At 52.3% G+C, this 24267-nt stretch overlaps 1 protein-coding gene across 4 annotated transcripts; it reads right to left on the bottom strand.

Annotated features, from left to right (window-relative positions):
* Nucleotides 1-4004: 4004 nt before the first annotated feature.
* Nucleotides 4005-20919, bottom strand: ZBP1 (Z-DNA binding protein 1). 4 transcript variants are annotated; one of them, XM_054467522.2, is made up of 8 exons: nucleotides 20716-20919; nucleotides 16685-16909; nucleotides 15954-16022; nucleotides 15329-15502; nucleotides 13603-13770; nucleotides 12127-12330; nucleotides 10548-10766; nucleotides 4005-5145 (listed from the first exon to the last, which is right to left on the bottom strand). In XM_054467522.2, the coding sequence occupies exons 1-8, from the start codon at nucleotides 20747-20749 to the stop codon at nucleotides 4949-4951; spliced, it is 1290 nt and encodes a 429-aa protein (XP_054323497.1). In that variant the 5' UTR covers nucleotides 20750-20919; the 3' UTR covers nucleotides 4005-4948. The 4 variants fall into 4 exon arrangements, with proteins under 4 accessions (XP_054323497.1, XP_054323498.1, XP_054323499.1 ...); XM_054467523.1 differs by having other exon boundaries at nucleotides 13603-13767; nucleotides 20716-20893; XM_063659509.1 differs by lacking the exon at nucleotides 4005-5145 and adding an exon at nucleotides 8646-9115.
* Between the last annotated feature and the right edge of the window lie 3348 nt (nucleotides 20920-24267).

The following is a 24267-nucleotide window of genomic DNA, read 5'->3' on the forward strand; positions in this document are numbered from 1 at the left end:
AAGTCCACACGTGTTTAGTACAGATGCAGTCATCTTGTTTTTCAGATATTTTCGATCCTCAGAACCCACACATACATAACCGACTGTATTTTTAAAAATCTTATTGGTTTCATTTTTCCCACTTGGAACTTTATTCCCACATTCACTCAGCCTTCCATTCCAGGCCAGACCCAGTGGCTTCATAGGTTTTCTGTGCAGTATCAGGCCTCAGATTCTCACAACTCCCCATGCAGGGTTTTTTTGTTTTTGTTTTTGTTTTTTTTTTTTTTTTTTTGAGCCTTCAGTGGCTGGGGCCCTGTGGAGAGAGCCTCATCAGAGAGCCGGAGAGAAAGAAGCCTGAAAGGAAGGCTTCAGCCTCTGGATCCAACCATTCCTGAATGTGAGTGTCCCTTGATTCCCCAGTTGCATGAGCAAATACATTCACCATTGTGCCTGAGCCTGGGGAGCTAGGCTTCGGCCATTCAAAGCCAAAATGCCCTTGAGTCCCTCTGTAGACTCTTCTTCCTGCTCTAAGCGTCCAATTTTGGTTGCCTGGTAAAATCCCACAAGTGAGGAGTCCTGTCTGGGGTCACCCAGAGAGGAGGAGAGCAGCTGGAATGAGAACATAGAATTGCATCTGTGAGCAGTTTGGTGGTTTCAGAAAATCATTTTCAACTCCTGGAGCAAGTTCCTCCTCCCCGCATCAAGCTCTGGGGGTTGCAAGCTCCGTTTGCACACACCATTGCAGAAGGGAGGGGCGGGTAGGCGGGCTAGCCACAGCACAGGCTGAGGGGTGGATGGACTTAATCATTCTCTGCTTTTAATGGTATCTAGTTAATTTCCTTCCCAAGGAGACTAACACTGACCTTCACCTCTGGCCCCCATTAACTGCTAGCAATGCTTTGTCAGCGTATTTATGACAAATTAATTACACAGGGAAAATCTTGCTGGGAAAATGAGTATTCTGGTTCAGGCTGGGGGTGGAAGCTGCATTCTGATTCCTCATTGACAGGGGGCCTGGTTATCCACAGAGTTTGGCCAAACTTTGAGGCAAGCAACTGATTTGCAGCTCCATGCAGAAGGAAGACACGCCCAGAAAGAGAGCCAAACCCCATTCTCATCCCCTCCTGCCTAGTGACTCATGTTTGCAAACTGGATACTCCATAAGAAAATACTCTGGGGATCCCAGATCAGCATGGTGGTTGAGATAACTTTGCCTACAGTATGGCTGAGCAGCTCCGGTCCATGGGACAAGATGCCCTATCCCCCAGAGTCAATCCAATGGCTGTACCGACCTTGTTGCCTAGATCTGCCCAGTCCTCCCTGTGGGCTGGTTTGTACAGCAGTGTCTGGTCCAAACTCCCAAGCGGCCATGGTCTGGTCACCACCTGCCACCCCAGCCAGCCTCCCTCCACTCTTCTTTGTGCTGGGCTCTCCGGCAATACCCAAACCACAGTGGTTCTCTGAATAACTCAGCTGGTTCGGATCTCCATGGCTTTACCCCAGCTGTGCCCCTGCCTAGAGCACCATTCCCACCCTACGCAGCCTCCTCCCTCTGCCTGGTCTTGAAAAATGGGCTCTCAAGAGTTTTCTCCTCCTCCAGGAAGTCTCCTGAACCCCTCTATGTTGTGTCTGGGCCCCTGTCCCACACTCCCATGATTCTCTGTGATTGTTCCTGCTCTGAACTCCCTGCCTGTGTGTGTCCCCCTCCTGGCTCACTGTGAGCAACTATCAATGACAGGGCTTTGTCTCCCACTCTCAGTAGCCCAAGGGCCCAGCACAGGGGTTAGCCTGCAGGATGTGGTCAGTGAAGGGCCTTGTCCAGCACACATTGACCCTGGAGGTATAAGAGTCAAAAGCCAGGGCCCCTGAGCCCAGTAAATTCCTCATTCGAAGCTGGGGAGTGCGGCGGACTTCTGAGGTTCTAGCCTGTCCAGCATCCCTTTCCTGGTAACTTTAGAAAACAGCTGATCCATCACCCTTAGGCCATGTGACTGGGGGTGGCTGCTCCCTATCCTGGTTCCAGAGATAAGCTATGTGATACCAGTTGGCCAATCACTGCATTCCATTCCTCTGGCCAATGACTGGTGGGGAATGGGCATACAATTAAAGCCATCTGTTGTGGCTTTTGCTGTCGGGAAAGTCATCCGTCTCCACTGGGTAGCTAAGCTAGTGGTGTGGGGGCCTGGAGCTGCCAGGGGCTGTCTTTAAAAACAGAGGAAAGCAGCAGGGAGGTGGAGAGAGGCTGAGTTCTAAGACATCACCTGAGCTCCTGGATCTAGACATTCCTGAAGCAGCTGTATGCCTGGACTTGTCTGTTAGAAGAGCCAGTGCATCCCCTTTTGTGCTGAAGCAGGTCTCAGCTTTCTGTCATCTACAACCAAATGAGTCTTGATGGACATAGAGCTAGACTAATGACAAGGCAATGTTAGGGCAGTGAAATATGGGTTTGATGTGGGGAACAGAGGAGGCTTCAGGAGCAGACAGGAGGCATCCAGCTAGCCTGGGAGCTCTGAAATCTCCCGGTAAGGTCATGCCTCAGGTTGAGTAGCAGTGAGCTAAGAGGAGTGGGTAGGGGAGGTGAGGGGGCAGATGCCCATAGGAAATGGAAATCCCAGTGGAGCCGGCTTCAGCACTAAGGGGACATCTTAGTTCTTCTAATGGGTAAGTGCAAGGATAGGTTCTGCTTCAGGAATGACTGGATCTAGGAGCTCAAACAATGTCTTACGAATCCCCTTCAAGGGATGAACTGTAAGTTCTATATATCAGTCTAGGTTCTGACCAATATGTCAAAGCATCCGCCCTAAAGATCCTCCCAGTCGAGTTGGGCAAGGAGATATGAATTTGTTCAATAACTGTTTTTACTGAGGCCCTGTGATGAGCCAGCCCCTCCCTGCCAAGGTAGACATTAGCCCCAGGGGGCATCAGCTTTTGGGTGTCAAATGCCAAGGCCAGTGAAGGAGACATAGCGGAGTGTGACAAACGCCCACCTGAGGACTGGGTGTGGCATTGGAGTTGGGGGCAGCAGAGTGCCTGTGTGTGTGCATGTGTGTGTACACGTGTGTGTGCCTGTGTGTGCATGTGTGTGTGTACACGTGTGTGTGCATGTGTGTGTGCACGTGTGTGTGCATGTGTGTGTGCCTATGTGCACATTAAAGGATGGACAGAGTCCTTGTTCCACAATCACCCTGCCCAGCTGATCACCACCTCCCTCTATCCCCCTACATCTTCCTCCCACCCCACCCCGTGGTTCAGGAAATGTTGCAGAATCCATAGCCCTTCTACGGGAACTTCGCCCCTAGTGGGGTGGTCCGGTCTGGTAAACAGCAAGCTGACATGGTTTGGCTGTGTCCCCACCCAAATCTCATCTTGAATTGTAGCTCCCATAATTCCCATGTGTTGTGGGAGGGACCCAGCAGGAGATAACTGAATCATGGAGATGGTTTCCCCCATACTGTTCTCGTGGTAGTGAAGTAAGTCTTATGAGATCTGATGGCTTGATAAGGGAAGCTGCTTTCTCTTGGCTTTCATTCCCTCTCTTGCCTGCTGCCATGTAAGACGTGCCTTTTGCCTTCCACCCTGATTGTAAGGCCTCTCACAATCAGGAACTGTGACTCCGCTAAACTTCTTTTTCCCTATAAATTACCCCGTCGTGGGTATACCTTTATCGGCAGCGTGAAAATGGGCTAATCCACAAGCACTCCCTGCTGATTGGCCAGAAGAGGTCACCTGACCCATGGGTCAGCCAATGTCTTCCACCAGGGCCTGGGGACCCAGCATCGGGGTGGGAAAGAATTTTCTCTTTGGGAGTCCAGCTAAAAAATCCTGAGAGATCAAGGCTGAGGAGAGAAGATTCTAGAAAGGTCGGGTGATAAGGAGGTCAGGTGGCCACGATGGGCCTTGAGGAAGTCAGACCTCAAGTGAGAAGAGAGTGGGGCAGTGTTTCAGTTGGCTCAGGCTGCTATAATAAAATGCCTCACCCTGGGTAATTTATAAGCAACAGGAATTTATTGCTTACAGTTTCGGGGTCTGGGAAGGCCAAGATTAAGGTGCCAGCAGAGTCAGTGTCTGATGAGGAATTGGTCTCGGCTTTAAGGATGGCATTTTGTTACTGCATCCTCACATGGCAGGCAAGCAGGACTAACAGACTCCCTCAAGCCCTTTCATGAGAGCGCTAATCCCACTCGCCCTCCTGACTCCATCCCCTCCAAAAGGCCCCACCTCTTCATACCACCGCACTGGGGATTATGGTTTGTTTATTTTTTATTTATTTATTTATTTATTTTGAGACGGAGTCTCGCTCTGTCGCCCAGGCTGGAGTGCGGTGGCGCGATCTCGGCTCACTGGAAGCTCCACCTCCCGGGTTCACGCCATTCTCCTGCCTCAGCCTCCGGAGTAGCTGGGACTACAGGCGCCCGCCACAACGCCCGGCTAATTTTTTGTATTTTTTTTTTTAGTAGAGACGGGGTTTCACCATGTTAGCCAGGACGGTCTGGATTTCCTGACCTCGCGATCCGCCTGCCTCGGCCTCCTAAAGTGCTGGGATTACAGGCGTGAGCCCCTGCACCCAGTTGGGATTGTTTTGATATGAATTTTGTTGGGACTCAAACATTCAAACCACAGCAGGTAGCCATGATGGAAGGTAACTCCAGGGAGGCGCCCCGAGCCCAGGAAAGAGTGGAGAGTCCCCTGGGCCCGGGGGACCGAGCCCCACTCCCGTCTACCCACCTCCTCTCGGCACACCAAAGGTTCCCCAAGGCAACTCCCTGTCATCTACTCCTGGCCATCAAAAGACCTGGCCTGAACCCATCCCCATGCCAGGTCCATTCCCCCAAAACTGACTCATGCAAGTTATGTCTGGAAGCAAGCAGGTCAAACAAGACGCTAAGGAATGCAGAGAGCAGCAGGCTAGTTTCCCTAGCATGCGCCCACCCCCAGCCTGTGTCCAAGCCCCACCTGAGGCTGTGCACTAAATCCCACCTCCCCACCAGCTCCCCTCGTGTGAGGCTTCATCCACACAGTGGCTGCCTTCTGCAGCTTTGTGACTCCTGCTTCCAAGAGTCATAGTTTCCAGCTTGGGGGTGAGCTTCGAGTGGCTGGGAGTGATGGACGGACCAATGTCTCGAGGAAAGTGACTTCTGGATTGTGTGTCTGCAGGACGAGGACCTAGGGAAGAGAAGATGGGGAATCAGCTTCATGGGCACGTGGCCTGGGCATTTCCACAGGGACCCGCTCTTGGAAAGATTTCGAGCTCAGCTTGAGCCTTTGTTGTTACTGTCTTTAGATTTGTACTAAGTGTTGAACAGGGAGCCCCACCTTTTCACTTTGCACTGGGCCCCCAGATCATGTAGCCAGTCGTGTCCTAGTTTCACAGCAGTGAGATGGAGGAGCAGAAATAACACCAGAAAGCCCCCATCCCAGGGCTCTCCCAGTCCTCCCAGGGACCCCAAAAGACGGCTCTACATGCTCTGGCACTGACAGTCTCCGATTAGCAATTTCCTCAAACAAAACAAAACAAAACAAAACAAAACAAAACAAAACAAAACAAAACAAAAACCATTCCAGGCCTTACACATCTCAGGATAATGTCCCGCCCGCCACTCGAGGAGGAAGTGACAGGCAGACCTCATTTTATCTCACTTTACCTTATTGTACTTTGGTTTATTACACTTCATAGATATTGCATTTATTTTTCACAAGTTGAAGGTTTGTGGCACCCTGTGTGAAGCGAGTCTATCAGTGCCAATTTTTCCAGCAGCGTATGCCCACTTCCTGTCTCTGTGTCGCATTTTGGTAATCCTCACAATATTTCACACTTTTTCATTTTGATTATATGTGTTATGGTGATCTGTGACCAGCGATCTTTGATGTTGCTATTATAATTGCTTTGCTTTGGGGTGCCACAAATATCACCTGTATAAGATGATGAAGTTAATTAATAAATCTGTGTGTTCTAACCTGTCACTGATCAGCCGTCTCCTCCTCTCTCTCCCTCTCCTCAGGCCTCTCTATTCCTTGAGACACAACAATATTGAAATTAGGAAAATTCATAACCCTACAATGGGCCGGGCGCCATGGGTCACGCCTGGAATCCCAACACTTTGGGAGGCTGAGGCGGGCGGATCACCTGAAGTTGGGAGTTCAAGACCAGCCTGACCTACATGGAGAAACCCCATCTCTACTAAAAACAAAGTTAGTCAGGCGTGGTGGTGCAGGTCTGTAATCACAGCTACCCAGGAGGCTGAGGCAAAAGAATCCCTTGAACCTGGGAGGTGGAGGTTGCAGTGAGCCAAGATTGTGCCATTGCACTCCAGCCTAGACAACAAGAGCAAAACTCCATCTCAAAAAAAAAAAAAAAAAAAAAACCCCAAATGGCCTCTATGTGCTAAAGTGGAAGGAAGAGTTGCACGTCTCTCACTTTAAATCAAAAGTGAGAAATGATTAAGCTTGGTGAGGGAGGCACGTCCAAAGCTAAGACAAGTTGAAAGCTAGGTCAAAAGTTAGCCAAATTGTGAAGGCAAAGGAAAAGGTCTTGAAGGATATTAAAAGTGCTACTTCAGCAAACACATGAGTGATGAGAAAGTGAACCAGACTAGTGGCTAGTGTGGAGAAAGTTTTAGTGGTCTGGTTAGAGGATCGAGCCAGCCACAACAATCTCTTAAGCCTAAGCCTCGTCTAGGGCAAGGCCCTTGCTCTATTCAATTCTAAAGGCTGAGAGAGGTGAGGAAGCTGCAGAAGAAAAGTTGGAAGTGAGCAGAGGTTGGTTCATGAGGTTTAAGGAAAGAAGCCATCCCCATAACATGCAAGTGCAAGGTGAAGCAGCAAGTGCTGATGGAGAAGCTGCAGCAGGTTACCTGGAAGCTCTAGCTAAGATCATTGATGAGCGTGACTACACAACAGAGCAGGTTCTCAATGTAGATGAAACAGCCTTCTATTGAAAAAAGATGTCATCTAGAACTTTCATAACTCGAAAGGAGATGTCAATGCCTGGCTTCAAAGCTTCAAAGGGGACAGGCTCTCTTGTTGGAGACTAATGTAACTGGTGACTTTCAGCTGAAGCCTCTCCTCAATTACCATTTTGGAAATTCTAGAGCCCTTAAGAACGATGCTAAATCGACTCTTCCTGTGTTCTATGAATGAAGCAACAAAGCTAGATGACAGCACCTGTTTATAGCATGGTTTACTGAATATTTTAAGCCTAGCCTTGAGACTTACTGCTTAGAAAAAAAAATATTCCTTTGAACATTTTACGGCTCATTGTCCATACCACAGGAGCTGGGTGTTCAGGATCCTGGGTTGAGGGCCAAAAAAAAATTTTTTTTGTTTTTACTGCTCATTGACAGTGCACCTGTTCATCCAAGGGCTCCGATGGAGATGTAAAAAAGAGTTAACATTGTTTTCATTGTTTTCATGCCTGCTAGCACAGCATCCATTCTGCAGCCCATGGATTAAGGAGTAACTTCAACATTCACTTCTTATTCTTCAATAAATACATTTTATAAGGGCATAAGTGCAATGCAGAGTGATTCCTCAGATGGATCTGGGCAAAGTAAGTTGAAAATCTTCTGGAAAAGATCACCAATCTACATGCCATTAAGAACATTTGTGATTCATGGGAGGAGGTCAAACTATCAACATTCACAGGAGTCTGGAAGAAGTTGATTCCAACTTTCATGAATGACTTTGAGGGGTTCAAGACTTCAGTGAAAGCAGCAACTGCAGATGTGGTGGAAATAGCAGGAAAACTCAAATTAGAAGTGGAGTATGAAGACGGGACTGAATTGCTACAATCTCATGAGAAAGCTTGAACAGATGAGTTGCTTCTTACGGATGAGCAAAGAAAGTGGTTTCTTGAGATGGCATCTATTCCTGGTGTAGATACTGCGAACATTGTTGAAATGACAACAAAGGATTTAGACTGTTTTATAAACCTAGTTGGTAAAGCAGCAGCAGGGTTGGGGAGTCTTGGTTCCAATTTTGAAAGAAGTTCTAGTATGAGTAAAATGCCATCAAACAGCATTGCATGCTACAGAGAAAGCTTTCATGAAAGGAAGAGTCCATTGCTGCAGTGAACTTCATTGTTGCCTTATTTTAAGAAATTGCCACAGCTGCCTCCACCTTCAGCAACCACCACCCTGATCAGTCAGCAGCCATCAACATCAAGGCAAGACCTCCACCAGCATAGAGATGATGACTGGCAGAAGACAGGTGATGGTTAGCATTTTTAGCAATAAAGTATTTTAAAATTAAGGTATGTACATTGTTTTTTAGATATAATGTGATTGAGTGCACACCTAATAGACTAGAGCATCGTGTGAATATAACATGTGTATGCACTGGGAAATCAAAAATTTGCATGACTTGCTTTATTGGGGTGGTCTGGAACTCACTCCTAATATCTCTGAGCTATGCCTGTTGATGTCTCTTGGGGACAAAGAGAGGTGGGTGGGTCAGGGCAAGGGGCAAAGATGTCATCAGCTCCTCTGCTGGGACCTCAGGGAAGAATGTTAGGATGTTGCAGGACAAATCTGGGAGTGTGGCCATTTTTTTTTTTTTGAGACAGAGTCTCACTCTGTCACCCAGGCTGGAGTGCAGTGGCATGATCTCGGCTCACGGCAAGCTCCACCTCCCAGGTTCACGCCATTCTCCTGCCTCAGCCTCCCGAGTAGCTGGGACTACAGGTGCTCACCACCACGCCTGGCTAATTTTTTGTATTTTTTAGTAGAGACGGGGTTTCACCATGTTAGCCAGGATGGGCTCGATCTCCTGACCTCGTGATCCACCGGCCTCGGCCTCCCAAAGTGCTAGGATTACAGGCGTGAGCCACCGCGCCCAGATATGTGGCTATTTTTTAAAAACATAGTGCTGTGTTCTTTCCGGAAAGAGGAGTCTTCAATGGTCTGGCTTGAGACCCACAGGGCTCTGCAGATGGCCTGTGCTGTGGGGTCCTAAGCCGGATCCCCATCTGGTGGCACATGCCCTCCCAGGGGTCCCCAGTGGCCTTGGAGGTTTCAGAGACTCCCTTTGCTGCTGGAAGGAAGTCCGTACTCCCAGATGCTCATGGCCTGAGTCCTGAGGAATGCGCTCCTGGTCCCTGTTCTGCAGGTGTCACAAGTGCATGGGGCTCCCAGGGGTCCTGGAGGGAGAGTTTGAAGACACGTGGGGCCAGGGTCTCCTCAGTATGCTGGGACAGCAAGGACATGGCCCTTGGAGTGAGGAGACCCTCTGGACTTCCAGGACATGCATCCCCTGGGCCTTCAGGCACTGGAGGGTGGATGCCGGCCAATCCTCCAGATGCCGTGAATCCATGTTTTCTACCCACTGGTGGGACTGGGTGTGATCCCTTATTCCAGATCCCAAAAGGGTAGGAGCGGAAATCCGCCTTCTAATTCTTTCTTCACATGGGAGGCAAAGATCCCATCCTGCCCCTCTCCTGCTCAAAGCCCCCCCATGGCTTCCCATTGCCTTAGCGTCGACTGCAGCCTGGAGCCAGGCCCTGGCTCTGCTCTCCACGCTCAGGTCACCCTCAAACCCCTGTGGGTTCCCACACCGTCATGTCCTCACCTCCAGGCCATTGTCCACACTGTTCCACACACCAGGTACACCTGCCCTGGCCCTCCCCACCTTGCGTGGACCTGCCCAACTCTCCAGCTGCCCCCACCCGAGGCCCCGAGCTCCCTTCTGCAGAGTTGGGATCGTCAGGCTCTGCAACCAGCCTGTGCAGCTTCCAGGGACCAAACGGTGGCTGGGACGGTGAACCGCACTGGTTTCCCCTCTCCCCTCTTCCTGTTGGCAGTGGAGCCCCCTCCCCTGAGTCTCTGCTGGGCTTAGACTGCCTTGACACAGGCGGCACTTCCCAGACCCCCCTGGTGAAGTGCAGGCCCTCAGAACAGCACAGATGCAGTGGGTGGGCTTGGTCAAAGACAACAGCGGCTCTCTGTACCCTCTCTCGCTCCTATGCTTGCTGGTGCTAAGTTCAACCCCACAGATGAGGACGGAGCCCAAGGGACGACTCAGCACTGAGGTAAAAGAAACCCTGGTCTGCTACCCTCGCCCGGACATGAGACTTGGGCTTCAAGCAGGCGGGGCCACCATGTGTGGCGTCTCCACTGCAGCAGGTCAGCCTGTGCCCTGATGCAGAACCTTATTTGCATGGCAACCCAGCACCTCTCTCGGGCCCAAAACAATCACCACAACAATGATGAGACAATAACACTCCTATCTCCTGAATGCTGGCAGGGTTGGTGTAGGGCTGAGCTCCGCCTTCAGATTTTACCCCAGTCTTGCAACCACTGTAGGAGTTGCTTCAGGCTATTCTTGCCATCCCACTTTAAAGCTAAGGAGACAGAGGCTCCTGGGTGAAATGACTTGGGTGGGTCCCTCCACTAGGGGGACGGAGCCTCCACGCTCTGACTCTAGAGCTGCTGCTCCTCGCTATGGGTGGGCACTGCCTCCAGGCTCCGGGAAACCAGAGATTAGCGAATGATCGATGAGAATGAATGAATGAATGAGTGGAAGGTGGGGAGAGAGAGAGAACACACAGGGGTCCACTCTGCCCCCTAGCTCACCTGCGTCCTCCCCTGGATCCCCCTCTCCAGACCCTGCGACTCCTCCTGGGCCAGCCACCCCTGGGCTGATAGACATTTTGTTGCTGTTGCCGATGGTGGCGTCCTCGAGAAAGCACGATTTCATGTGGATTCTCTGGGCAGCTTCCCCCTCGGGGTGAGCTCCTGGACTGGGCATTCTTGCTTCAAACGAAGCTTCTGGGCCGGCAGCAGTGGCAGAGACTGTGGGTCAAAGGGAGAGAGGCCTGGAGCCAGGAGCATCTGGACAGTGGCCGGGAACCCTGACCCCCAGCCTGGTTCACCCTCCTCCCCAGACCTCCCACCAGGGGCCCACACCATCTCAGGAGCACCGTCTGTGCCTGCCCGCCACACCTCCGCCCACCACACCTCCGCTCGTGCTGTTGTGCTGTCTGGGAAGCGTCTTTCTGCCCCACTGATCCCGCAGTAGGTCTGCCCCACTGATCCCGCCCAGCTGATCTGGACGTCAGTGTCTTCCTCTGGGATTCAGCTCCTCTCTCGTCTGCTGCCTGCTTCCCACTGCGCTGGAACACTGGCCCCCACTTTTGGTTGAAATCTTATGGGGGCTCCCAGCCTGGCCCCAGCTCCTGCCATCTGGCTCTGCCCTTTCCCACCCAAACTTCTGAAGAATCATCCACACTGAGTCCCGCCTCCTCCACTCCCGAGACACCTTCTGCTCCCTGGCTCCCAGAAACCACCCCCTCAAGGTTACAACGACCCCTCTCGCTGAACCCCACAGATGCTTCCCTGGCCTCACCAGCCTGGCCCCTCTCTGGAGACTCCTTTCCCGGGGCCTCTGCTTTCCTCCTTCCTCTCTAGCTTCTCTGCTGGTTCTTCTCCCCCAGCCCATCTCTGCATTCCCAGTGCGGGGGAGGCCTCTGCCAGGGGCCCTCTGGTCACTGCGGCCACAGCACATAGTACGGCACCTGTCTTCCATCCTCCCTAAACACCATTCCAGTCTCAAACCATCACCCTGCTCCAGCTGGCCCAGCCTCTGCTTCTCTGCTCATTTTACAAATGAGGAAACTGAGGTTTCCTGCAGTGGGTCGTAGGGGATGGAGATCCAGAGTGCTAGCTTTATTTTATTCATTTATTTATTGAGATGGAGTCTCACTCTGTCTCCCAGACTGGAGTGCAGTGGTGCGATCTCCATTTACTGCAACCTCCGCCTCCCAGGTTCAAGCAATTCTCCTACCTCAGCCTTCCGAGTGGCTAGGACTACAGGAGCACGCCACCATGCCTGGTTAATTTTTTTTTTTTTTTTTGGTATTTTTGGTAGAGACAGGGTTTCACCATATTGGTCAGGCTGGTCTCGAACTCCTGACCTCAGGTGATCCACCTGCTTTGGCTTCCCAAAGTGCTAAGATTACAGGTGTGAGCTCCCATGCCCAGCCTAGAGTGCTAGCTTTAAAAGCCCCACCTGCTCTACTCTGGTTCAGCTGCCTGGTGGAAGGAAAGGAATTTCCCATCATGCTTCTCTCCCCACAAAGATTCTGGCTCCAGTTCCTTCCAGTGAGGACCCACAGGGTGACAGGGTTGGGTCTGGCCTCTAGATCCCAGTTACCTGGGGGGCTGCCAGGGGGACTGTGGGCAGGGCCCTCGGACGGGACGCCGTGAAGCCTCATCTCGTTGCTGTGTCCCAGCTGCACCCGTCTGAGTATGGACCGCTCCATATGGATGTCCTGGGGCCCCCAGGGATCAACTAGGGTCCCCCGAGTTGAGGAATCACCTGGTGCCATTGAAGGGAGGTGGCGGGGACCGGTGGAACCTGGTAGGGGACAGTGGCACAGCCTCACCGGAGATGACTGCAGGCTTCTTCCTTTCCCTCCCCACCACACACAGGCCTGTCCTCTGAATTCTTCCTGGACACCATCGAACTGGGGGCCAAAGACTTCAGGCTCTGGCTTAGAGAGCAAGAGGACCTGGCGGAATAGCTCATTTTGGGGCTCCCTGAGTTCTCAGGACCGGGGCTGGTCCTGGGTGTTGCAGGGACACTCACAAACCCAAACAATGAGCTCCTCGTTCTGATTCCCAGTCACTCCCGAGCTTCCGACCTCATGAAGACAAAGTCTCCTTTGGTGCTTCCGACCTCATGAAGACAAAGTCTCCTTTGGTGCTAACACCAAAGGCTCAGAGCCTCCCGCAGTTTTAACTGCCAGGGACAACATTTGTTTTTATGGTGATTTTCATGGTTTCACTTAAAATAATACTATAAAATTGTTTTAAAATAACTTTTTAAAAAGATGCACTACTCAACAACATTAATTAAATAATCAGGCATGGGTATGGCCAGAATCGGGAAGGTGGGGCTCAGAGGATTAAAGCTAGGGAAACCATGATCTAGATTCTAGAACAAAGTTCCTCATTTCACAACTGGGGAAACTGAGGCTGACAGTGGGGAAAGGTTCTCCCAAGGTTACAGGGAGTGTCCCGACTTTGGGGCTGATGCTGTCACTCACAGGTGACAAGGCTGGGCTGACAGGTGGCTGTGTCCCCTCTTGCCACAGTGCCCTGCACAGGGTAAGTGCTCAAAGTGCAATGCCGCATTTCATCCAAATTAGGATGCCACAGGTGGTGAGATGCACCCCAGTTTCTAGCCTGTTAAAATGTGGGGGAAAGTAGCGTGTCTCAGAACAAATACTGTACTACAATAACCTCCTGTGTAGCATTCCGTGGAGGGAGAGGCAATTGAGTTGTTTCTCACGAAAAACACCAGACCCCATTGAAAATGAGGCATAAGGTCAGGCGCAACACAGAGATACCCCATCTTAATTTTAAAATTGTATTAGAAAAATAAAAATTAAATTAAATTTTAAAATGAGGTAGAAAGTATCAGAGTACAGGGAAATCAGGAGAGCTTTGATCCAGGTGTCCTCATTCTCAGGACGGCCATAAAGGTGGACTGTGGGGGTCTGGAAGCAACCCTTTCCCCTTGGAGGGCTGAATCCCCTCGCTCCCCATCCCTACCCTTTGCCCCCACCCAGTGGATCAGGTGGTCCCCCACTGAGGTCCCCTCCCCTGGCTCTCTTGGGTGACTCACCGTCCTCCCTGGAGACTATCTGACTTGTAATGATGTTCCCATGTCCAATCTGGATGGCTTCAGAGTTTGCAATGGAAATCTGGCTGTTCGGTCCATTCTGGCAGATCATGTTGATTGGATTGTGCTGGTACATAATTAAGGCCGACTTTGCTCTTCTTCCAGAATCTTCTGCAAAATAATATTCAACTCTATCCCTTCGCCCCTCTCTATGGGTCAGGGGTTCCCAATACCAGTCGGCAGCACCAAATTCTCCTGGGGAGCTTGTTACAATACCCTGGGCCTTCCGAGTCAGTAGGGCCAAGTGGGAGGCCAGAGCTGGGTGTTTAACAGACACCACAGGTACCTTAGAGGGAGCCTCACTTGAAAATAGCCACTGTGAGTCACCCTACCTGTGTCCTTTGCTGCCCCATGGCTGGGCCGCCATGATTGCTGGCTGGGAGGACCACAGAGGCCCCACACTGCTCTCACTGGGGGGCAGCCACAGCCCGGACCCCCGAGCACCTGCACCATTGCCCTTCTCCCTTGAGTAGTGGCCAAGAGACAGCAGCCCATCGGGCCAGATCGGTTGTGTTTGGCTCCCATGACATTTTCAATATTTGAATTTGTCACTAGTGTTTAAAATCTGGTGGCTGTCATGCATTATTCCTTCCTCACAGCAGCCCTAGGATGCTGAGACCCCTTCGGGCACCCATCGTGAGTAGCAGAGTCAGCCCTGCAGGGGTTGAGGCAGGCACCTGCCCAGACTGTGCAGGGCCTATCACCATCCTCTGGGGTCTCGGCTCCTGTGCCTTTGTGGGCCCTTCCCCCATACACAAATATTTAAATTACATTGTATAGCAAGGATAACCCAGGCTGGATTTTTTAATTTAATTTTATTTATTTATTTTTTTTAGGACAGAGTTTTGCTTTTGTTGCCCAGGCTGGAGTGCAATGGCGCGATCTCAGCTCGGTGCAACCTCTGCCTCCTAGGTTCAAGCTATTCTCTTACCTCAGCCTCCCGAGTAGCTGGGATTACAGGCGCCCGCCACCACGCCTGGCTAATTTTTGTATTTTTAGTAGAGACGGGGTTTCGCCATGTTGGCCAGACTGGTCACTCCTGACCTCAGGTGATCTGCCCGCCTCGGCCTCCCAAAGTGCTAGGATTACAGGGGTGAGCGACCATGCCTGGCCCATTTTTAGATATTCATTATTATTGTAGTATTCATTTCTTCTGATTTTAAATAAAATTAAAATTAAAACATTTTCAAGGACCCCTGAGAGTGCCATGCACCAATTGGATCTTGGCCCTGTGTGTGTTAGATCTCACGGGGAAGCTGACCCTGGGCTGATCCTGGGGCTCCACCCGGTAGGGGTCCAAGCCTAGTCTTGCCTTCTCTTCTGCCAACTTTTAAACCCCAACTTGGGCAAAGTGCTCAAAGAAAACTAATCCCAAATTCAGACTGATCCCTGCACCCTAGAGCTGAGAACATTGGGAATGGGCCGCCTCCATCCCATTCACTGGCCTTCTGCAACTGCAGCCCTTGGGCCACACCTCCAAAAAGCTGTCCCTGGTTAATACTGCCAGCACATCCCTTCCTCCTGGAAGCCCTTGCAGTGAATTGTCAGTAGGACCTCCAGAAGCTTCTAGCAGTTTCTGGTGAGCTGCTTAGCAGAGCACCCAGCAAAGACCAAGCGCTAGTGTCATGGTTTCCCTCTGCAGCCCAGATACAGGCAGCCGGGGGCCTACCTGGGCGGTAAATCGTCCATGCTTTGGACTGCTCATCCACATCCAGAAGGTGCCTGCTCTTCATCCTGTACAAGTCTCGGTTCACATCTTTTGCTGTCCTCATTCCCAGTGCCTGGGCGATGACCAGGGCCCTCTGGGGACCATTGTCTTTGAGAAACCTGTAGATGTCTTCCTCTGGGAGGCAGGATGGCCAGGTGGTTAGGGAGGAGTCCTAGGGTTTGCATCTGCCCCACCGCTTCCTAGCTGTGTGGCCCTGGACCCGGCCCCTCGAGGCCTGGTTTTCTCATCTGTAAAATGGGTGTCATGATAACGGGGTCATAATGACGCACTGCAGAGGTGCCCTGAGGGTGGGGGATGTGCACAGAGTGCTCTGCGTTGGGCCTGGCACGTGGCAGGTGCGTGGTGAGGGTCAGCTATTGTCTGACTGGAGAAATCACTGCTCAGCCATTCAGATTCTCCCGCTGTGAGGGCTGGGTCTTGGCTCTGAACACTGTATGGGAGCCGCCTGGTGGGTGGGACAGGGCCCCTGAACACTGGTGAGATCTTGTACCCTCAAGGAGGGCCTGGGGTTCCTGGGGAGTGGGATCCTGTGTCCTGAGAGCTGAAAGGACATGCAACAACTTACCCCGTTGTTGGCTGAACTGAGGGCCAGGGGTCTCTGGAATTCTAGCTGCATATTGCTGGGGCCTCTCGGCTGGAGAAAGAAAGATGGGTCAGAGGGGTGGGGGACAGAAGATAGCACCAGGCCTCCACCCCACAAAGGTGGGCAGCTCCCTAGGGATAAGTGGCAAGGCCGGTAGTTGCAAACTCAGACTCCAGAGTTAAACACACTTGACTTCAAATCCTGCCTGCGCCCTGGCAGCTGCGGCTTCCTGCTGATTAACTTCTCCGGGGCTCAGCCTCCTTTGCCTCCTGGGGTTGTGTGAGGGCTGGGTGAACCCCCAGACAGTGCCCGGCTAATCTTAAGTGCATGATAAATGGCAGCTCTTTCTGGCTGTGGGCTGTAAAGCTAGAAAAGGGGGGCGGGTGGGACTGCATGTGTTCTGTGATTAGGACCATTGCGTCGTTGCTGCCTCCATCATGATGATTTTCTATTATTTTTGTTAGTGTTCTGCCGAGTACTTCCTGTGTGCAGGGCTGGGCTGAGCCTGACACAGGGCCTCCTCTCAGCAACCCCTACCAAGCAGCCCTGCTGTGAGCTCCATCAACCAGAAAAAGAAACCAAGGCACAGAGAGGAAACCTGTGAGCTCCCATGTGGCAGAGCTCAGATTCGAACCCAGGCTCAAATCTGTGCTTGTCCATTGCCAGGATGCTCCCTGCAAGGGTCAGACCCGCCTCCCCAGGGTGGCAGTTACCAGGGCTGGACAAGGCCAGCTCTGCAGGACCCTCGCCTTCAGGATCAGTCCCGCCCAAGCGCCAGGTGGCGGGGGCTGTGAGGGAGACTTTCAGCTCCTTTTTCATTCGGTAGAGGACTTGGTTGAGCTCCCTCTTGGGCGCTTGGCATTCCTTCACCAGCTGGGCAAGTTTCACCGGGGAGCCAGCCTCTGTCAGCACCTGCAGGATCCTCTGTTCAAGGTGGCCTGGGAGAGCGAGCGGGGGACAGAGAGAGGAACTGAGTCTCCCGGGTCCCCACAGTTGAGCCCAGGCTGGAGGCTCCAGGAGGCACGTAGGCCCCTTTTTGAGAGGGGTCCAGGGCAGAGAAAAGGGCAAGGACCCCACTAGATGCCCCCTAAGAGCAGCAGGGCAGCTGCCCCTGCCCAGAGAGAGGCATGCAGGCTGATCAGAAACAGCCTTGGCTGGGCAGCCTGGCAGCCAGAGGAGGTGCCACCTCTCCTGTGCCCTCCCCGGGTGTGGGTTCCAGAGGGTAGTGGGGTTCCTCAGCTCTCAGGTGTCCTCAGGGCGGAGGGGAGTAGAGGGCAGAAGGACGGAGCCAGACGGAGCCAGGTCGCAGAGGACCTGGGAGCGCAAAGACAAGTCCTGCCTGGGACGCCTGCCTGGGTGTACCTGATGCCCATCGCCATCCTCCCTGGGAGTCCCCTCCTCTCAGCTCACCATCCATCCATGGCGCCACCATCCATCCAAGCCAGAGACCGACCAGACATCAGAAGCAGACCTTTCCCCCAGTGCCCAGTCGTGGAGCCCTGGAAATGCCATTCCTGGATTCTCTGGAATCCCCCCACTCCTCTCTTTTCTGCCAGCACCACCCCCTTCCTCTTCACCATCTCCTAGGTGCAGTGACAGGCTCCCCGTTGGCCCGCCAGCTCCAGTCAGGTACCCTCCAGATCTGGCTCTGCCAACCACCCAGCTTGGCCTGCGCCTGCCCCCAACTTCCCTCCAAGTGCTGGCCTGTCTGTGCTCCCTTCAGCCCCACTCACCCCAGCCCCTTTGTGCACACTGTTCCTGCTGCCAGGAACACCCTTCCCTCACGCCCCAACCTGTATAATGTCTACTCAACCTCCAGGCCTCCTCAGATGCCACTTCCTAGGGAAAGCCTGTCCCTGTGCCCCAGAGTGGCTGGGATGCTGCTTGTGTGTGGGTCCCCTGCAGAACATCCCCTAGTGTCCCCTGCTGTGCTTGCATGGCTCACTGTTGTACCTTCAGCATCTAGCACAGTGCTGGGCACACAGTAGGTGCTCAGGAAATGGCCGTTGAATGTGTGAGTGACTGAGTGAATGAATGAATGAATGAATGGGGCCAGGAGTGGTGGCTCACACTTATAATCCTAGCACATCAGGAGGCTGAGATGGGAGGACCCCTAGAGGCCAGGAGTTCTAGACCAGCCTGGGCAACATAGTGAGACCCCCATCTCTACAAAAAAAGAAAAAAATCAGGTAGGTACGACGGCACGTGCCTGTAGTCCCAGATGCTCAAGAGGCTAAAAGTGGGAGGATCGCTTGAATCTAGGAGGTTGCAGCTGCAGTGAGCTATGAATGCACCACTGCACTCCAGCCTGGGCAAGACCCCATCTCTGGGAAAAAAAAAAAAAAAAAAAAAGGACTGAATGAGTGAGTGTCTGTCTCTAGGGACAGACGTTTACCCAATAGACCCTGGGCAGGGCCCAAGTAGCTTCTCCTTGGCCAGTTGGCATGTGCTGCTGTTTCCTGGCCTGAGTTTAATGAGGACTAAGCAGGACCCCAAGAGGTTCGAGGAGGAATTCTCCAAATGGCCCCTGCTCCTCCTGAGGCAGCTCTTAAAAATCAAAACCATTAGCTCACACAATAATTAAAAGATCAAAGCCAGCTGCTCTGCCCGGAGATGAGGCTGGGGCAGACACAGGGTACGGGCAGCACCTGGCAGCCAGCAGCCTGGGAGAGCCACTGTGGGCGGGGGCCCCACCTGTCACCAGGAAGCTTCTGCTTCAAGGAACCCGAGGGCAGTGCATGGGAGAGTCCTTCTTGGAAAGACCTGAGTTCCCCTTCCAGGACAGTGACTCAGTCCTTTGTCGTCTGGGCTTTCTTTCCTGTTCAGAGGATTCTCCAGGTTTGCCCAGGGTTCCTTGGTCACAGCACTTGTAGGGGAGGGAAGAATCAGTTTGTGCCTCGCCCTGATGGTTACAACGCTGACAGGCTTGCCATGTGCAGGTGAAGAGCAATTAGAAGACCTGGGAATTCCCACTCCTGCCCCCACCAAACTCCCCCACCAGCAGCCAGCAGCACCTCCATGCACCTGACTTCACACCTGGCTTTGCCTTGTCTCGCAGAGTTTTTTGTTTTTTGTTTTTGAGACAGAATTTCGTTCTTGTTGCCTAGTCTGCGGTTGCAGTGGTGTGATCTCGGCTCACCGCGACCTCCACCTCCCGGATTCAAGCAATTCTCCTGCCTCAGCCTCTCAAGTAGCTGGAATTACAGGTGCGTGCCACTACACCTGGCTGATTTTTGTATTTTTAGTAGACAGGGTTTCCCTTGTTGGCCAGGCTGGTGTCAAACTCCTGGCCTTGGGTGATCCCCACAACTCGGCCTCCCAAAGTGCTGGGATTGCAGGCCTGAGCCACTGTGTCCGGCCGCAGAGTTTTGATTCTGGAAGGCTGACCTTAGGGAGCCACTACCTCGGCTCCACGGACCCCAGAGCAGATGGGGGTCAGAGGTGTGGATGCAGGACGAGCACGGGCCCTGGGCTGGCCTCGACCGCTGAGTCCCAGGCTACTGTGTCTGAAAATGGGAAATTGTAAAATGGAGCAGGTGTAGGCAACAATTTGGTCACAAAAGGAAAATCAACTGGGGAGGAAGACAAGAAAAGCCAGCAAAGGCTGAGTCCGGAACCTCTGTCAGCACCCGTGAGTCCCCAAAGGGGAAGCACCACAGGAACTCGGTGGCCAGCCCGGCTCCTGGGCCACGCCCTGACATTAGCCCTCCGGGGGCACACTCTGGGTTGTTTTTTTAAAATTCTGATGGCTGATTTCCTGGGTTTGAGCTCCTAGCCCTGCCAACTACTAGCTATGTGACCTCCCCCGCCCGGCTTCAGGTTCCCCTTCAGTGAAATGGAGACAATAATAACTACTTCAAAGATTGTGGTGAGGATTAAAAACAAAACAAACGCATCCCCCAAACCGCAAAACCACACTTCATCTACAGTCCACAGCGCTTAGTGGAGACCCTAGAGAACAGCAATTACTCGATACACTATTGGCTTTCATTGCAGCTCTTCCAGGAATAAAATGAATGAAATATTAGTTGAGGAAAGAATGCAACAAGGGGGAACAAAGGTGCACATGTATCTCATCAAAGCAAACCACTTTGTTCTCGATATGACTGTGACATGGGTGTTCAGACGCTAGCACCAGCGCTCGCCAGCTGTGCTACCCCGAGAGTGTCATTTCACCTCTCAGGGCCTCAGTTATTTATAGAATGGAAATGATATGGCACTTGTCCCTGCAGGCCATCAGGAAACGCTTGGAAAGCATGTTTTGAGGTGCCTGCGGCATAGTCAGCTGTCGAAGGAGGATGGCTATGCTGTCCCTTTCTATTTTTTTTTTTTTTTCTGAGATGGGATCTCACTCTGTCACCCAGGCTGGAGTGCAACGACGCCATCTCAGCTCACTACAACTTCTGCCTCCCGGGTTCAAGTGATTCTCCAGCCTCAGCATCCCGAGTAGCTGGGATCACAGGCATGCACCACCATGCCCGGTTAATTTTTGTATTTTTAGTAGAGATGGGGTTTCGCCATGTTGGCCAGGCTAGTGTCAAACTCCTGAGTTCAAACAGTCCACATACCTTGCCTCCCAAAGTGCTGGGATTACAGGTGTGAGCCACCACGCCCAGCTGGTCTACTATTCTTTAGGATACTGCCGTTGTCATCATGATCTAGACCCAGCAAAGCAGGAAGAAAGAGAAGTGGAAATCTCACCCCAGGAGCTACTGCTGGTCCTTGGAAGGAAGAAGTACTGTACCTTCTCTGTCCGGGTCAGCAGGAGCCTGGGCCATGCTGACAGCAGCTGCAAGGAGCCGGAGAGACTTGGCAGGTGGTGCAGGCTTCTGCACTGTGGCCTTGAGAGGGTGGGCTAGGTCGAGGCTGGGGCTTCTGAAGTGGCCGAGCCTGGTGCTTCTTGCAGCTCTGAACCCACAAGGAGAGAGATGACAGCTTCCACCGGGCATGTGTCAGCTGCTTACAGCCCGGAAATAGATGCCTAGCCAGGCCGGCCAGATTAGGTTTCAGGAGAAAAAGAAAATGAAACTTCTCTGTTTGTCTTTTGAAAGAAAAAAAAGTGGAAGCCGGGTGGATGAGCAAGACAGAGTTGGGGACCTGACTTGATGTTGACAGGGAGGAGCTGTAAACTTGGCAAGACCAGAGCGTCCTCCGAAGAGGCCTTTGAGACAGAGGACTTCCCTCACCTTCCCCGTTCCAGGCACAGCCCACCTGGACCTCTACATTTTAATTTTCTGAATCAGCATCAGAGAACTGAAAAAAATAAAAATAAAAAAAAGAGCATGCACCACCTGGAGGGGGGATGTCAGGGTGTGGCATCACTCTGATGATGTCAGGAGCTGGGGCTGGTTACCTGGTTTCTGTGTTTTTGTTTGTTTTTGAGACAGGGTTTCTGTCATCCAGGCTGGAGTGAAGTGGCGTGATCATGGCTCACGGCAGCCTTGACCTCCTGGACTCCAGCGATCCTCCCACCTCTCAGCCTCCCTAGTAGCTGGGACCACAGGCCTAGACCACCATGCCTAGCTAATTTTTGTATTTTATGTAGAGATGGGGTTTCATCATGTTGCCCAGGCTGGTCTCAAACTCCTGGGCTCAAGCGATCTGCCTGCCTTGGCCTCCCACAGTGCTGGGATTCCAGGCACGAGCCCCCACGCCCGGCCCCCCTGGTTCTTGTGGTACTTCCTCCTTGGGGACTCACAGGTGCTACAGAGGCACCGTCCCCAGCTCTCAGTGGCTTTTCTTGTCTTCTTCGCAGTTTATTTCCCTTGCCCACACTAGGGGCAGAACATTTAGGTGGGTGAATGCCCTGAGATTTTTCTTGTGTGTATCCATGTGAACCTCTTTAATGAACACCTACTATGCGTTTTCCAATCCCAAGTACTCCTCCAACCCATCTACAGGGTAGGGGCCAGTTCTGTCTTCTTCTCAGGGGGGAAACTGAGGCTAGAAAGGCAAGATCACTTGTCCAAGGCCACACAGAGTCCATGACAGAGCTTGTCCTGTCCATTCCCCGATTGTGTTTCCTGATCTGTAACACCCAGAAGTCATTGGTGAATCACCCTTAGTGCACAGATGGCATGGTGTTCCCCGCCTCATCATAAAACTTGCTTATTAATTCCAGAGTCAGATGCCTGGGGTCAGCATCTGAGAACCGGCAGCCGAGTGGTTCGGAATGCAAGCCTGAGGTCAGCATGCTTGGGTCCAAACCTGGCTCCGCCATTTACCGGCTGTGTGACCTCAGACAAATTATTTAACCCCTCTGTGCCTCAGTTTCCCCATGTGTAAAAGGACTTAATCAAAGGACCTAGCTCATGGGGTCGAGGTGAGGACTTAAGGGGCTAATCCAGCCCAGCTGTCGGGCTAGAGCCCCAGAGCCATCTGTAGTCACGGGCACCGTGGTCACCTCACAGGAATGCTTCTGGGAGAGGACCCATTGCTCACATCATTCTCAAAAGGGCCAGTGACCTCAGAAAAACTCAGAGCCACTGTTCTCTTCCAGATCACAGAAGGAGTTGCTGAGGCCCACAGAGGTGAATGCTGTGTACAAGGCCCTCCAGCTTTTGGCAGCCAAGGGGGTTGAGAGCTCAGCCCTGAAAGTCCCTGGACTTGGGGTCTGTGTCTCATCCGCAGAGGGCTGGGAGGGCTAGAGAAGTCTGTGCTCCTTGCAGACCCCATTTATGCATTAGGAGCAGCTTAGCAGCAAATACAAATGGAAAGGGGGTCTGGAGGTTTATCCTGAAGCTATCTGTCTTTGCAGAGCGAGCACCTGGAGCCCAGGTCCTCGGCCCTGCCTGCATGTTAAGGGTTTGAAGAAAAAAAAAGTCTCAACGCCCAGGCCAGCCCAGACTAATCAACTCCAACCTCTGGGGCTGGGGCCCGAGGGCGAGATTTTTTACACTCCTGGGTGACTTTTCCTGCTTCCAGGTGGAGGACCAGTAAGTCTGGGGCAAGTCAATAACAGCAAACTGCAGGATGCTTTTATTCTCCTTTAATGTAAAAGCGAAAACTGCGGGTATCACCCTATGAAATAACAGTAGTGCTCTTTAAATGGGGGGTAGGTGGGGTGCTGAGGAAGATGATGAAGGTGCCCTCCGGGAGGGGCTCCGGCTGAGCCCGGCAAGGCTGAGTCCCTTGGGTGTCTGGGGTGCCACGCCTGAACTGGCCACCAGGTGATGCCGCTCACCAACCTGGGCTTGAGCCCCCCTTGGCTTCAAGTTCCCTCTGATCTGCAGGGAGGAGCTCCCACCCCAACCCATGGTTGGACTCCAGACTTGACGGCTCACGGCTCCAAGACATGCCCACCCCTGCCACTGCCTTGTCCTGCATCATCTTTTATCCTTCCTGTCTCTTCAGTCACTCGTCATGGTTTCTTCACTCATCGTTCCTGGAAGGAGTCAGATTCCAGCTGTTTCTCTGTGAAGCCTCCAGGCAGTTCTTTGTGCTCCTCCGGGCTGGCCTCCCGGTGTTGGTCTTGACACAGCCCACCACTCCCCTGTGGGGAAACCGTCTCTCCCCCTGTCTCCAGGGCCCATGCTAGCTTCTCTCCTTCCTTCCCTGGCCTCTGCAGCTCAGGCTTTGACCCCAGGTTGCTGGTGGGCTTGCAGGTCAGGTTGAGGGATGTTAGCTTGGTCTTGGGTGCCAGCCTTCCTTCTAGCAAGATGGCTTCTGCTGCAGGGAGGAGGCTGGTGCCCCTCACGGCTGGTCTCCATCCAGACTGTGCTTGGATGACCCCTTTCTGTCCCCGTGGCCACATCCTGAAGGCACATGGAGCCCCTCTGGGCCTGAGCCATTTTTAGGAGTCTATAGCAGGGACCACCGTGCCAGCAGAGACCAAGCGCCTCGGGAAGTTCCCTGGACAAGGATTCTGTCTTGTCTGCTCTCCAGGGCAGGTTCTCCTTCCCAGCTGTGTGGCACTACCTCTCTGAGCCATGGTTTCTTTAACTATAAAGCAGAGATACTAAGAAAAAGCATTTTTGACACTTAGTATGTGCTCACAACATTTGCATAAGTTAGAAAATGTGATGCATCTCCACAGTATCTCTTTAGACACCAAACAAACAAAAGGGAGCAATAGACAAAGAGAAAAAAGAAAACATTTCACGCGGGTGGGTTCCACCTTTCTTTATATTCCATGGTACATCTGGAGATGAAGCCAGGAACCTGCTATGTGCTTGTCACCCACTGAGTGGGAGTCTTACTTTTAAATACTTAGATTGTCTTTATTTCTCTTCTCTATTTAAGAGCTGTTTCAGTTGAGTTTGAACCTAAGGATTATCTTTAAGCCTAAATACCAGTG

This window comes from Pongo pygmaeus, chromosome 21 (genome assembly GCF_028885625.2).
Source record: "Pongo pygmaeus isolate AG05252 chromosome 21, NHGRI_mPonPyg2-v2.0_pri, whole genome shotgun sequence".
Lineage (NCBI taxonomy): Eukaryota > Metazoa > Chordata > Mammalia > Primates > Hominidae > Pongo > Pongo pygmaeus.